At 42.5% G+C, this 15315-nt stretch overlaps 1 protein-coding gene, 1 long non-coding RNA gene and 1 pseudogene across 2 annotated transcripts; 1 reads left to right on the plus strand and 2 right to left on the minus strand.

The window, feature by feature from the left end:
- Positions 1-1019: 1019 nt before the first annotated feature.
- On the minus strand, positions 1020-2992 carry LOC116103735. Its single transcript, XR_004123553.1, has 3 exons — positions 2571-2992; positions 1296-1354; positions 1020-1113 (listed from the first exon to the last, which is right to left on the minus strand). It is a non-coding gene; the product is annotated as an uncharacterized LOC116103735 (long non-coding RNA).
- Positions 2993-2997: 5 nt separating this feature from the next.
- Positions 2998-5412, plus strand: Pigm (phosphatidylinositol glycan anchor biosynthesis class M). Its single transcript, XM_031390064.1, has one exon. The coding sequence runs from the start codon at positions 3162-3164 to the stop codon at positions 4434-4436; it is 1275 nt and encodes a 424-aa protein (XP_031245924.1). The 5' UTR covers positions 2998-3161; the 3' UTR covers positions 4437-5412.
- A 1659-nt stretch (positions 5413-7071) lies between these two features.
- Positions 7072-8538, minus strand: LOC116096882 (annotated as a pseudogene).
- Positions 8539-15315: the final 6777 nt, after the last annotated feature.

Consider the following 15315-nt stretch of genomic DNA (forward strand, 5'->3'; position numbering starts at 1 on the left):
TCATTTTTCCTTTCACGCTATAGGAGACACTCTTTGGATGGTTTTCTTTACACATCCCCAAGGCTCTGGAAATCCATTTTAATCAGCAGGCATTTCTATCCCCAGGTCTCTCATGTATTTTTACATAGCATTAGCATGAGAAAGACACAGTCAGTATCTAGCCCCACATACTCTGGCAAGAAAAAGTAGGTTATAGTCACTGACTCTTGGTCCTTAAGATGAAAGGACTAAAGGAAGAGGGAAAAACTGGGTTCCTCATCATTAATAAATCAACGTTTAGGAAACACTGCATGTGAGTCAGAAGACAGATGAACAAGATGTATGAAATAACCTGACCCCAAATCTGTAGTTCTCGCACACAGAAATAAGTGGTATAATAACATGTATAACCAAGGGTGAAGCATTTAGTATATACTAATACAAAATAGAGAATTAACATACTATAAAAAATGAAACCGGTGGGTGTACTGGCTGGTTTTGTGTGTCAAACTGACACAGGCTGGAGTTATCACAGAGAAGGGAGCTGCAGTTGGAGAAGTGCCTCCATGAGATCCACCTGTGGGGCATTTTCTCAATTAGTGATCAAGGTGGCCGGGAGGGCCCCTTGTGGGTGGTGCCATCCCTGGGCTGGTAGTCTTGGGTTCTTTAAGAAAGCAAGCTGAGCAAGCCAGGGGAAGCAAGCCAGTATGGAACATCCTTCCATGGCCTCTGCGTCATCAGCTCCTGCTTCCTTATAGAATCCGAGACTACCAGCCCAGAGATGCTCTGGGACCACCACAGGGACCCTCCCTGCCTTGATCACTAATTGAGAAAATGCCCCACAGCTGGATCTCATGGAGGCACTTCCCCAACTGAAGCTCCTTTCTCTGTGATAACTCCAGCCTGGGTCAAACTGACACACAGAACCAGCCAGGACAGTGGGAACACTTCACAGGTTCCAACCCTACCGCAGGAAATGGTATCTGTTCAAGGGTCCTGCCATATTCTGCAGCTCACTCACGTGACTCCAGGGAGAGGCTGTTTCTTTTGATTAGTACTTTCCTTTCCCTCCTGAATCAGTGTTCTCTCCTACTTATTAGGACAGCCAGGGAGGGAGAATTAGCTGAGGCTTTTCTGCCAGAATACCAAAAAACAAAACAAATCAAAACAAACAAACAAAAAAACCCAAAACCAAACCAAACCAAAAAAACCCCAAAAACCCAAAACCCAAAAACCCAAACAAAACAACAACAACAAAAAACAAACCAAAAAACCAAAAAACCCCAAACCACCACCACAACCAACAAAAGACCTACCTTTACTTTCTATTCAGGCATCTCTCTTATATTCTCTATGGAGGCTGAGTTTCACTTCCCTATAACTCACAAAGAAAAATATCAGACCAGGGACAAAAAGAGTAACAACGAGAGAGAATATCAGAAAGACTTAAAGAAGAGATTGAGAAAAAGAAATGGAAATTAGAATTCCGTATCAGCATTTTATTTGCAAGTCCACCACACAACCATTATGTTATCCTGGGCTCGATAGGCCCTACTTTCAATTCCAGTTCTGCTACTGGTTGGCTATGTGTCTTATTTACTTTCCATAAATCCCGATTTTGCTCATTAGTAAAGGTAGGGATATCTACTTTACACTAAAAAGTAGTTAGTATGTCTGACAATTGGGAATAAGTCCTCAACAAATAACAGTTATGAATCAAGGGCTGGAGAGATGGCTCAGCGGTTAAGAGCACCGACTGCCCTTCTGAAGGACGTGAGTTCAGATCCCAGCAACCACATGGTGGCTCACAACCATCCGTAATGAGATCTGATGCCCTCTTCTGGGTGTCTGGGGGACAGCTACAGTGTACTTACATATAATAAATAAATAAATCTTAAAAAAAAAATTATGAATCAAGATCATTTAGGCCGTATATACTGTGATAACACATTACTATTCAAATAACTCGTGACAGGCTGGACTTGTAAGACAGACAGTCTGTGTCAGTTATCATGTGTCTGAGACTGTAATACATTATAAGAAAGTACAAAGAAATATATACTTTCTCCTCTCAAGAACCCTACAATTTAGTTATAAGGTTATTTGAATGGTAGTGTTAACATGGCATATATGGGGAATGCATAGTAAAATATGAATAAGGTAGTTATTAATCTACACCTTGTAATTACATCAAAGCATAGAAATGCCAGATATGACTATAAGGTTAATACGGCTCATTCAAAGAATAAATGTGAAGTGTAGGATGAGAGATGTCTAGGCTGAATGGAGCCACTTCTGTAGTAATCTAGAAGACATTCCCTAGGAGCAGGCTTAGTTTGTAAGATCAGGCAGTCTGTGTCAGTTACCATGTGTCTGAGACTGCAATACAAGAAAGTACAAATAAATAAAGATATACTCCCTAACTCTACTTACAATTTAGTTGAAACTGAAAACATCGTAAAATAAAGTATGAAGTTCTTAAAAGTCAATTATAAGTGCAGCAAGAAACCAGAAAAAAGAATGAAAGAGTTGGAGTCTTTGGCAAGAAACTAGGATTGAACGGGGTAGGTGAAGGGCCAATTTTGACCTACTTGAAGGGTTTTTGAAAAGAATGGAGGTGACAGTACTCCAGGGATGACAATCTAGACGTATTTCGGCAGGAGGAACCTTCATATCAGGGTAAAAAGACGAGAACTATTTTATTTTAGGCTTATTCTTTCCATCTATATTTTCCACTCTCAGTCCTTCAAGCCAGTTCTGCGGGATGGACGTTGCAGGAGGTCGCCGCTCAACTGGGTCAAGAGTGCTCCTCAGCAGAGTTGGGAACGCGGAAGCACTGGTTACTCAGAAAACAAAGTTCACCCAGCTCCACGACCTCTCAGCCACTCCGGGATTTCCGGACAGCGGCAGCGTCTCCGGACGAGGAACCGGAAGTCCCGCCTCCGCCGGAGGAAGCTGCGGACGCTAGCCAGCCAATCCCGAGGAAGGCCACCGTTCCGTAAGCCGGAAGTCCCGTGAGGGGGGGCGGGACTCCGTGCAGGAAGTGATCTTTCCTCGCTTCTTCCTGTCGGTGCTCGAGCGGGGGAGATGCTCGGGGCGGCCGAGTGGAGGGAGCCGGAGGACGGTTAGAGAGAGGGGCGCAGCGTGGACCCGGGGCCGGGCGGGTGGCCCGCACTCAGACCATGAGCTACACCAAGCCCTGGGGGGAATGGATCCTGAACTTTCGGGTGCCGCCCGCCGGGGTGTTCGGCGTGGCTTTCCTGGCCCGGGTCGCCCTGGTGTTCTACGGTGTCTTCCAGGACCGGACTCTGCTGGTGAGGTACACCGACATAGACTACCACGTGTTCACGGACGCCGCGCGATTCGTCACGGAGGGGCGCTCCCCTTACCTGAGGGCGACCTATCGCTACACCCCGCTCCTGAGTTGGCTCCTCACCCCCAACGTCTACCTCAGTGAACTCTTCGGCAAGTTTCTCTTCATCAGCTGCGACCTGCTCACCGCCTTCCTCTTGTACCGCCTGCTGCTGCTCAAGGGGCTGGGGCGCCGCCAAGCCTGCGGCTACTGCGTCTTCTGGCTCCTAAACCCCTTACCCATGGCGGTGTCCAGCCGGGGCAACGCAGACTCCATCGTCGCCTCCCTGGTGCTCTCGACCCTGTACTTGATCGAGAAACGACTGATCGCGTGCGCCGCGGTGTTGTACGGCTTCGCGGTGCACATGAAGATGTATCCTGTGACCTACCTCCTCCCCATAGCGCTTCATTTGCGGCCCGAGCGCGACGACGACGACGAGGGTCTCCGGCAAGCCGGCTACTCTTTCCAGGCTCGCCTGTGCGACTTCCTCGGGAGGCTGTGTAGCTGGGCCGTGCTGCTTTTCGTAGCCGTGGCGGGGCTCACGTTTTTCGTCCTGAGCTTCGGTTTCTACTATAAATACGGTTGGGAGTTTTTGGAGCACACCTACCTTTACCACCTGACCCGGAGGGATATCCGCCATAACTTTTCTCCATACTTCTACATGCTGTATTTGACCGCAGAGAGCAAGTGGAGCTTTACGTTGGGGATCGCTGCTTTCCTGCCTCAGTTCATCTTGCTTTCAGCCGCGTCCTTTGCCTATTACAGAGACCTTGTCTTCTGCTGTTTCCTTCATACGTCCATTTTTGTGACCTTTAACAAAGTCTGCACCTCTCAGTACTTCCTTTGGTACCTCTGCCTCCTGCCTCTGGTGATGCCACTAGTGAGGATGCCCTGGAAAAGAGCCGTAGTCCTCCTACTGTTCTGGTTCATAGGACAGGCCTTATGGCTGGCTCCTGCATATGTTCTAGAGTTTCAAGGGAAGAACACCTTCCTGTTCATCTGGTTAGCCGGTTTGTTCTTCCTTCTGATCAACTGTTCCATACTGATTCAGATTATTTCCCATTACAAGGAGGACCGCCTAACTGAGAGAATCAAATACGACTAATGTGTTCTGGATCTTCTGTAACACTCTGATTTTTTTTCCGTATGGACTAGAAAGCTTTAGAATTGGTTTTTCTTCCCTGAACTTTCTAAGCACTCTAGTGAAAGTTCCTTTGTTCCAATAGAAATTAAAACCAGTGTTGGCCTTATATATGAAGGGGGCCGAATAACAGGTCCATCCTTTGGAAGTCTTAGGACTCATGTGCTTGATGAGAAGTAAATCATGGATAGTTGAGTTTGTTTGTTCCTATCACATGGTGCCACTGTTTTTTTTTTTTTTTCCCTGCAGTTCAGACAGCTGTGGAAATTTACAAAGTTCCTGATGCACAACATTTTTACATATAAAGTATTAACAGTTCCATGCTCAGTTGGAAAAGTCTTACATTTTTGTATTAAGTGTGGGGGCTCAGAAGAGAACTAATACAAAGAATTTAAATTGTGATCATGTATTTGTTTTTGTAATTTAGTTTTCCAGCATTAGTACTAGTGGTGTTCATTTTATACAAAAAGGTTAAATTTAAACTCATCCATCTTTAGACCTGAGTCGTTTAAAAAAAAAAAAATGAAATCGAGCATTATTTACATGTATATGCTTATCCAGGAAGACTTTTCATCTAGAGTTTAAGCTGAGTATTGTCTGTTGTAAAAATAGTAGGATTTAGATGCTAAAGCCTACGTTTTGAGTATAACTTCATTTGCTCTATTCTGGTTTTATCATCTAACTTGTTACAATACAGAACATTGTTGATAAGGCATAAGTCCAACACTCTGAAAATTCCATGATAGAAAGGAAGACTCCTGTAAAGCACACGTGGTTCGTGGCGTCTTTGTTTGGACTCACTAGATCAAGAGGTTGTGAGGAGTTTGAGGAATTACAGGAATGAGGCTGTGCTGGCCAGATCTTTTTACTTATCACTAAAAGTAAATACAGTGATAGGGAAATACCTTCTCAACTGTATGAATAAATATTCTAATATATATATACTTTTTAGTTCTTTTTTATGTATACAAGTACACTGTAGCTGTACAGATGGTTGTGAACCTTCATGTGGTTGTTGGGAATTGAATGTTTAGGACCTCTGCTCGCTCTGGTCAACTCCGCTCGCTCAGGCCCAAAGACTTATTATTATACATAAGTACATTGTAGCTGTCTTCAGATACACTAGAAGAGGGCGTCAGATCTCATTACGGGTGGTTGCTGGAATTTGAACTCAGGACCTTTAGAAGAACAGTCAGTGCTCTTACCCACTGAGTCATCTTGCTAGCCGTCCAAAATATTTTTAGAAAACATAGACCCTGTCTATGTTGAGGGCTTTTGAACATTAAAAGATGCAGTAGCAACAGATGAATATAATTTTTTTAAAAAAGAATAAAATTGTTATCTTTAAATGCAAGTTCTAGAGGAGGTAGGGTTTTTGTTTTTGTTTTGGTAGGTGTTGGTTTTTCCTTTGTTTTGTTTTGTTTTGTTTTGTTTTTTTCTGACCCAGGGTTTCTCTGTGCAGCCCTGGCTTTCCTAGAACTCACTCTGTAGGCAAGGTTGGCTTTGAACCTGAGTTGTGGGACTCAAGGAGTATGCCACCACACTTGGCAAGAAGAAAGTTTTAACAGGCTTTAAATTTTTTTTTTTTTTTTACTCCTAATAAGAATGTTGTTTTTGAATGTTTATCAGCTACTTCTGATTGTTTTATTTCTGCGTTTATTTTTCTTTGAGATAGCATTCCATTCTACAGCACAGGCTGGCCTCAAGCTCAGTGCACTCTCCTCGCCTCAGCCTCTGAAGTGCTAGGACTACACGTCTGAGCTGCTATCCCCGGCTTTCTGATTGTTACTGCTAAAGCAAGATTGGCTAAGGGAATAAAGGCGCTTGTTAACCTTGGTGCTCTGAGCTATTCTCTGAGGACCCCACACAGCAGGAAAAGAAGCAGTGTCTGGACGTTGTCCTCTGACTTGCACGAGCATGCAGTGATATGTGTGCTTGGGCATGTACATGGGGTGCACATACACAAACTAATGAGTGCTTGTATTCTCTCAAGAAAGCTATTTAAAATATTACAAGGGCTAGATGTAGCCGGGCAGTGGTGGCGCATGCCTTTAATCCCAGCACTTGGGAGGCAGAGGCAGGCGGATTTCTGAGTTCGATGTCAGCCTGGTCTAAAGAGTGAGTTCCAGGACAGCCAGGGCTACTCAGAGAAACCCTGTCTCGATAAAAGAAATAAAATTACCTATAAATAGAAACCATATAAAATGTCTTAATGCTGATGTCTAACGACTTTTAGGAAATGTAGAAGTAAACAATCACATAAGTCTGTTTTTGGCTTTAGGAAAAGGGTTTTTTCTGGTTTTTTTGGAGCCAGAGTCTCACTAGTGTAGCCTAGGATGCCTCAAACTCAATGTGCAATGCAGACTAACCTCCAACTCATACTCCTCTTTGCTTAACCTCTTGGGTCCTGGAATTAAAAATGTACTAGGCCAGTGTTTACTTTGACTGCCGTACTTGTTTACATACATGAGTGTATATGTGTATGAGTGTATGCATATTCTTAACATGTTTTTCTCTTTTTTACTTTGTAAAATAATTCCAGCTTCCATACCTGTACTTGGGTGACATGAGAATTTAAAAACAAAACAAAAAAAACAAGCTAGAAAATAGTTTCTATCTCCAGCCTGCATAAGCACAGATGGCCGTTAATACAAACTCTCAGTAGGTCGTCTAGCCACTTCAGTTGTTCCGCCTCTGACTTCGTTTCCTCCTCCAGCTGCTTAACCAGCCTTCCACTCTGCTCCGCCTTCTGCTGGACTGCATCCATCTCAGCCAGGGCAAACTTTAGCTCTTCATTAGAGACATTCTTCTCCGAAGTGCTTTCCTCTTGGGAAGAGCAGAGCTTCTGCTGAAGCCGAGAGACATTGCTTCTCTTGCTGCACAAGTGACTGACTTTGCGATTCTTTTTGTTGCAACTCTTCATATTCTTGCCTTTCCAGAACCAGCCTCTGTTAGAATCTATATCTCAGCACGGAGACTTTCAGCCCTTTTCTCTTCCTTGCTGACAAGACCGTCTCTTTCTGTTTCAAGCAGCTGGCATTTAATAGTCAGGTCTTCTATTTGCTTAGAAAATGTAATGTTTTCCTCAAGAGATTGCTTAAGACTTAAAATCTCATGATCCTTCTCTTTCAACTCTTCTTCTAACTGATCAGTATCTAGTTTGTGTTTTTCCACTTGATCAGATGCACGGAGTTTTCCCTCCAGCTGGACGATTTTTTTCCCTTAGACTCAGCGAGGTCCTTCTGAGTGGCCTGCAGCTTCAGCTCCCTGCTTTCCTGTTTAGCCATCATACTCCTCATTTTTGACTCTCTCTTATTTCTGAGTTTCATCAGTCCCAGGCTTAAGAGTTCTCATATCCTCTTGGTGACCATTTCCAGAAAACTTGGACATTAGTAGCTCATTGGCTCTGGTTAGTTCAGTAAGCCTTTTTTCCAGTGAAGCGTTACTCGAAGAAAGAGATGTTTTCTCTCTGACTGCTGCATTTAGCTTTGCTTTTGTTTCCTCCAACTCAGATTCCATGTCCTGGATCCATTTGTCCTGAATCCCTCGCTCTTGCAAAAACCCCACGTATCTCTTTTTCTAATCTCTTCACATCTTTAGCATTCTTCTGAGACTCCTCCTTTGACACCAGCATCTTTGCTTTTTTAGCGGAAGCAAGCAAGGTGGTACCTTTCTTTGTCAGTGTTAAGATTCTGTTGGGATTCTCTTTGGTTTTTAAATCTTTGCCATTTCTGAAAAGACAGTGGCCCTTCAGTTGCTTCTTAAGTTTTACCATCATAGGCACGTGGATATGGAGCACAACCCGAAGGGTCGTTGAATCTTTTCAGGGGTGCCTTAGGAAAGGACATTCTCACGCCTGGTCCCACATGTGACAAACGTCCCAGCAAACTCCATGCATATAATTTTTGTGATGATTTTTTTTTAAAATTGGATTCTTTTCCGGAGTCAACAACAACAAAAAACTCTTGAAAATAAGCACTGATCCAAAAAAGTAGTATTTTTTCCCCTGTCAGAGCAAGCCTAAAAAGCCTTTGAGAATAAAATATTTATAGGCTGGATATAATTAAAGATTCTATTGGTGGCAGCATTTCTTTGCTGGATTCCTTTGGGGATTGGCCTTAAAGAAGAATAGGTGGCTTTTCTGTTGCTTACTGTATGTAAGAAAAGTGGTCAATGGTAGGAGACAGTGACCTTTCCTAAAACGTCAAGATCCTTATTTCTTACTAGCTCCTTACAGCACACTGCTTAAGACAGTTTAAGTAGTGGCTTTCCAGTTATGGCACATGAACCTTTTAAAACTATTATGGGGATTGAAACCCCTATTCGAGGCAAGTAGTCTGCCACTGAGCAATGTATCCAGCCCCAAGTGAATAGTTGACATTGAAAATTTGAGCAAGGAAAGTCTATTCGTGTGTCTGTATAGGCCTGACTTTTGTTGTTTCTCTTAGACAGTGTTAGTCCAGGCTGGCCTCAAACTTTCTTTGCCTGAGATAAACTTGAACTGATCTTCATGCCTCTACTTCCTAAGAGCTGAGATTCCGGTCCCTTGACACTGTGCCTGGCTCAGAAATTCTTTATCAAAAGAAATGCAAGGGTTTCTTCAGGGATGCTGAAGATATTTTGCAGTTAATCTGCTGCAAACCTTTATTTTTTTATTTGCTTTATATGTATAGGTGTTTTGCATATATGTCTGTGTACCATGTGCATTCCTAGTGCCCAAAGTGGCCAGAAGAGGACATTGGATTTCCTAGAACAGATGGTTTCGAGTGACCATGTGGTTAGGTCCTAGGAATCCAACCTGAGAATCTCCTGGAAGAGCAGCTAGCATTCTTAACCACTGAGCCAACTCTTCAGCCCCATGTGGCAGAAACATTTAGTAAGTTAAGGGGAGAAATTAATTGATTTGATCTTTTGGCTTTTACTTCTGTTTTGCAGCGTTTTAAGGTTTTATTTGGGGAAGAGGCACACATACCATGACTTGTATATGGAGGTCAGATGCACGTGTGGACAGCAGAGGACAACTTGTGCTAGTCAATTTTCCTTTTTCCATTATGCTGGCCCTGAGATCAAACTTGGGCTGTCAGCCTTGGCAACTGTACGTTTTGACACTGCACTGTCTGGTCGCTTTGGGTTCTTTTCCATTTATGATATCTTTTGTTTCCTTATTTTTTTTTAAAAGATTTATTTTTTATTATATAGAAGTACATTGTAGCTGTCTTCAGATGTGCCAGAAGAGGGCGTCAGATCTCACGGGTGGATATTTTTTTCTGTAGCTGTTTTTCTGATGTCTTCCAAATGTCCTTAAAGGCCTCAAGTGAGGTCCTCTGGATTAGGATCATTACTGTCTGTTTTGTTTTTTAGTTGAAGGGAGATGGGGTTTTATATAGCTCAGGCTGGTCTCAAACTTGTTATGTGATAGAGGCTGGTCTTGAACTCATCCTCTTGAGTCTACCTCCCAAGTACTAGGATTAACAGGTGTGCTGGACCAGGCCTAGTTTGGATTAGGTTCTTTGGAAAAGCTGTGACAATTATACACTACTGGGCAACTCAGCAAAAGAATTCTTAAAACCGTAAATTTCAGTTACTGACCTCTCGCCACCTGGATTTTAGAAGTTGTATAATAATGTTTCATAAGTTGTATAAAACTTGTTCTTTAATGTATGGCTGAATACATTGTTATTTTTTTAACATCAGTTATTTTATATTACTACCTACACTCTCTTGCCATCTGTGATGTAAGTTATCAGACGAAAAGAAAAATATGAAAAATTCTACCTGTGGTGGTCTTTAAATACAATCTCTTTTCATTTCCCTCATGCTTTATTATTTGTGTGTGTGTGTGTGTGTGTGTGTGTGTGCATGCACGCGTGTGCAGGTGTTTATCGGTCTTGTCGGTCATCCCCACGTACCATCCACTTTTTTTTTTTTTGAGCTGGCCAGATTGGCTAGGTTGACTGGTCAGCAAGCCCCAAGGATCCGCCTGTCTTTGCCCTGGAATTCTAAGTATATGTCTCCATACCTGGCTTTTGTTTTTTCTTTAAACATTAGCCGTATAACCATTACTTTTCCCAGTCTAAACAGAATTGGCAGCTAAGTAACCTTCCCCATCACCAGAGTTGAACACATGACTTTGGTGGACAATTCTGTCTTCCTCCTAAGGGGACAAAGATCTGATCTTAGCTCATTGTAAACCAAGCCACAGGTAGCATGTGATCATAATTCCCTAAGTTTATTGAGTTTCTTTTGTGGCTGAATAAAATTTCCAGTGTGTGTGTGTGTGTGTGTGTGTGTGTGTGTGACATTTTCTTTATTCGCTGGTTCCACTTTTTAAAAGTATCATTGTAAAGTGTGCAGCAATAAACAAAAATGAACAAGGATCTCTGTGGAAGAACTTAAAAGTCCTAGTTTGACTTTGGACCTAGAAATGTATGGTTGACTCCTCCGGTAGCTGTATTTCTTTCTGTTTGGGACACCAGCATCCTGCTGCCCACGGCAGCTGCCCCAGTTTACTGGCACAGCAGTTTACAACCTCACCTGCATTAATTTTCTTGACTTTAGCCATTCTGACCAGGGTGAAGACAAATCACATTATGCATCGCAATGCTGATTTATATAATGAACATCCATGTGGTTAGAAAAGTGTTCGAGGCCAATTAAGCCCATAAGAGAGCATGGAGCTAAACCTAAACAGCTTAGGTTTAGATCTTGAACAAGATCTCTGCATCTAGATACATTGTTTGCCATCTGTAAAATGGGGGTGAACATTAGTTAGAAAATTGCTTGGTAAGAATTAAATTAAGCCAGGCATAGTGGCATATGCCTTTAGTCCCAGCACTTGGGAGGCATAGGTGGCAGATCTCTGAGTTCAAGGCCAGCCTGGTCTACAGAGCTCCAAGACAGACAGCTACATAGTGAGACCTTATCTTGAAAAAGGAGTTAACATGTCCAACATTCTTGTGCTGGCACTAAATATTGATGGCAAATAGGTAAAAACAAAAACAGTCAAATCTGGTCAGTAAGTGGACTAATGAATTGAACAGCAGTTCTCAAAAGGAGAAGCAAACTGGCAATAAACACTGAAAAAGGAAAATGCAATTTAAAAGTGAGGCTTGTCGCCGGGCGGTGGTGGTGCATGCCTTTAATCCCAGCACTTGGGAGGCAGAGGCAGGTGGATTTCTGAGTTTGAGGCCAGTCTGGTCTACAGAGTGAGTTCCAGGACAGCCAGGGCTACACAGAGAAGCCCTGTCTCGAAAAACCAAAACAAACAAACAAAACAAAAAACCCAAAACACCAAAAAAAAAAAAAAAAAAAAAACCAAAACAAACAAAAAAACAACAGTGAGGCTTGTTCTCACCCCGGACAGAATAGCTTAAATAAAAAAATGAATGCAGCCGGGCCGTGGTGGTGCACGCCTTTAATCCCAGCACTTGGGAGGCAGAAGCAGGCGGATTTCTGAGTTCGAGGCCAGCCTGGTCTACAGAGTGAGTTCCAGGACAGCCAGGACTACACAGAGAAACCCTGTCTCAAAAAAAAAAAAAAAAAAAAAAAAAATGAATGCAGGTGAGGATGCAGACTGCTGGGACAGTAAACTGGAGCAGCTGCTGTGGGCAGCAGGATGCAGGTGTCTCAACCAGAAATACAGCTTCCAGAGGAACCAGCTATCCCACTCCCAGGGCCAACATCTAATTCTACAGAGATACGGTTTTATTTCTGTTTATTGCTGCACAATTTACAATGATCTAAAAAGCAGAAGCAGTGAATAAAGAAAAGGTGAAGTCTACACACCAGAGTTTTATTCAGCCATGAAAGTTATGGCATTTTCAAAGCAAATGATTGAATTGGAATTATATGTATATATTATGTATATGTGTGTGTGAATTGGAATTACATGCATATATTATGTATATGTGTATGTGGACACACACACACACACACACACACTAGATGGTGGAATGAGAGGAGGGAATTATTCTAGAGTTCCAAAGGAGATCCAGACTTAAAGACAGGGTCTCTCTGTGTAGCCCTGGCCATTCTGGAGCTAGCTCTGTAGACCAGGCTGGTCTTGAACTCCAAGATCCACCTGTCTCTGTCTCCCAAGTGCTGGGATTAAAGGCGTGCACTGATCCGTGGAGGTTTGGCTTGGGATGCCAATCTGCATAGCACTTCTTTCTCCATTGCATAGCATTGGGGGGGGGGGGGGGAGTTGCCATTCAAAGGTTGGTGCTCTGAGGATGGAAGCACATGTCTTCTGCCTGGGTCTGAAGCATCGCAATAGCATGAGCACATTGTATTCAGCACCGCTCTAGCAGAATCATTCATTTAGTCAAAACGCATTCATATTCATTATGGTGAATAAAACCCAGACTAAATGGCAATGTTTCTAGCTGTGCAGACACACTGCTAATTGCAATGTCTGCTATCTAAAGTGAAATGACACTTACAGTGACTATTTAAAATAATTTGGAGCATGACTATTTGAAGTTCAGTTCATTTCACAAAGGAACATTTTAACCTTCTTTGCTCTCCATTCTTTTGGCAGTTATTTATAGATCCTTGCCATGTGTCAAATACAGTTATAGATGAGTCAAATAAATGTTCTGCTTTTGAAGAATTAGCAGTAACATTAGAAACATAATCTGCTAATAAAACCTTATGTGAGACCCCATTAAGTTTCCATAAAAATACTGTGGTTTTTAAGATGAGGGTGGGTAAAGTCTTGGATGGAGGATGGTCCTATGTTTATTTTGCAGATTAAAAAAAAAATCTACTTAGAAACAAGTGACTTTCCAGAATTAAAGAGCTGGTTAACACAAGGTCAGAGTTGGAACCTGGCACCCCTAATCCTGGTTCTTTACTTTCTAATTTTTTTTGCAAGTTTCTCTTAATGCTGCATGAAAATGGCTGATTTCCTAGGGAACTTTCATTTGTGTAGAATGGACTAAACTTTTGAACTGTAAGCCAGCCCCAGTTAAATATTTTCCTTTATAAGGGTTGCTGTTGTCATGTCTCTTCACAGCAGTGAAACCCTGAGACAAAGTTCATGTTTATTTATTAAAGGTGTGTTTAATCACTGACTGATTTTTTAAATTTTTAATTTCATTTATTTTACATCCCAACCAAAGTTTCCCCTCCCCCCTCCCAGTCTCTTTCTCCCGATGTCCCCTCCACCCCATCCACAGAGACCCACCATAGAACTGAAAACAAATGGGAAAAAAGTCAATGAAGTGATTCCTGATGATATTCTGCTATACTCATAGATTAGTGTCTAGCCCAATTGTCATCAGAGAGGATTCACGTAGGCTTAGATTTTTCAAAACCTACTTTAATAAGGGTTCTTAAATACTTCAACCCCCTTCTAGCCCACCAGCCACCAGAAGTAGTGGAAAAGAAAGGTTAATAGGAAACGGGGGTTGTGGACCTGTTCGGAAATAGTTCTTTGGGGGCGATTCCAGTCCTCTAGCAAAGCACCAACACGAATCAGCAGCTGCAGTCCAGTCCACTCAGCAGACACCACTCATGAATTAGCAACGGCCATTTGACTCAGAAGAAACCAAGAGGCTCTGCCAATCTGCCCAAGTCTGAAGAAATGTCAAGAAGCCTCTGGAATATCACGAGAAGTTCTTTGGTGAGTTATTTTCTACAAGGTCGGCTACTTTCTACAAGGTCATGACAGACGAAGATCACTGACACACTACAAGGTGAACCAATGCCAGAGCTGCCTTCCACTGTCTGTGGGATCCTATTTCTAGTCTTTCTAAACATCATGTGTCCTCACATGTCTGCTTCAGCAAAACATCTTCTCACCTGTGTCTGCTTCAGCAAAACATCCTTCCACCTATTTGCCCCCAGCATCATATGACATAACTGAGTTTCCAAAGAAACCAGAAATCTCCACTTCAGCTTTACCTGCAACTGATGGAAACAGATGCAGAGAGACCTACAGCTAAACATTAGGCAGAGCTTGGGGAATCCTGCAGAAGATGGGGAAGGATTCTAAAGAGCCACCCACAGAACTAACCTGGGCCCATCGGGGCCGACAGAGACTGAGCCGCCAACCAAAGAGCCTGCATGGGACTGACGTAGGCACTTCACATGTATGAAATTTCAAATGTCATTCTTTTGACCTCTTGGTCCTCAAGACCCACACACTACAAAGAGAACTGACTTGGGAAAGTTGTCCTCTGACCTACACATATGCACTGTGGCATATATGCCCCCCCAAAAAGAATCAATAAATTACTAAAAATATGTATGCTTTGTCCGAGGATCAAGATAGTATGTTTAGTAGGAGTGGAACCCAGATCTTCCAGGACCTTCTTCACTTCTCCCTCTAGTGAACATTTTGCTATAATGAACAGAAAATGATCCACTGGGCTCTAGAAGTCTGGAAGTGCAGGAAAAAATTAGTTCAATGATTATTCATTCATATAATAGGTAGTACTAGGTATCAACTTTGGTTACATACTCAGGCTCTGGGAATAAAGACGATAAAAATAACAGTTCTGCCTTCAAGGAATTCATAGTCTGATACAGGCAACTGACGGAAAAGTGATTGTAACTCACAATTCAATGGCTGAAATAAATGTACACATACTTAATCCATCCTTGGTCTGGATAAAGCTAGTGTAGAACCTGGGATAGAGAGGTACTAAGATGTTATCTGCTTTCCTTTAATACTGGATAAATAGCAGTGGCTTTAAAAACTTTCCTTCTTAAAATCAGTCTCCTAGCAATGAGGGATACAGTGCCTGAACTGGCCATCTCCTGAAACCACGTAAGATTTCTTCTTCTTCTTCTTCTTCTTCTTCTTCTTCTTCTTCTTCTTCTTCTTCTTCTTCTTCTT

This window comes from Mastomys coucha, unplaced genomic scaffold, assembly GCF_008632895.1.
Source record: "Mastomys coucha isolate ucsf_1 unplaced genomic scaffold, UCSF_Mcou_1 pScaffold1, whole genome shotgun sequence".
NCBI lineage: Eukaryota > Metazoa > Chordata > Mammalia > Rodentia > Muridae > Mastomys > Mastomys coucha.

Coding starts and splice junctions, on each gene's coding strand:
- Pigm (XM_031390064.1), top strand. CDS start 3,162: ATGAGCTACACCAAGCCCTGGGGGGAATGGATCCTGAACTTTCGGGTG.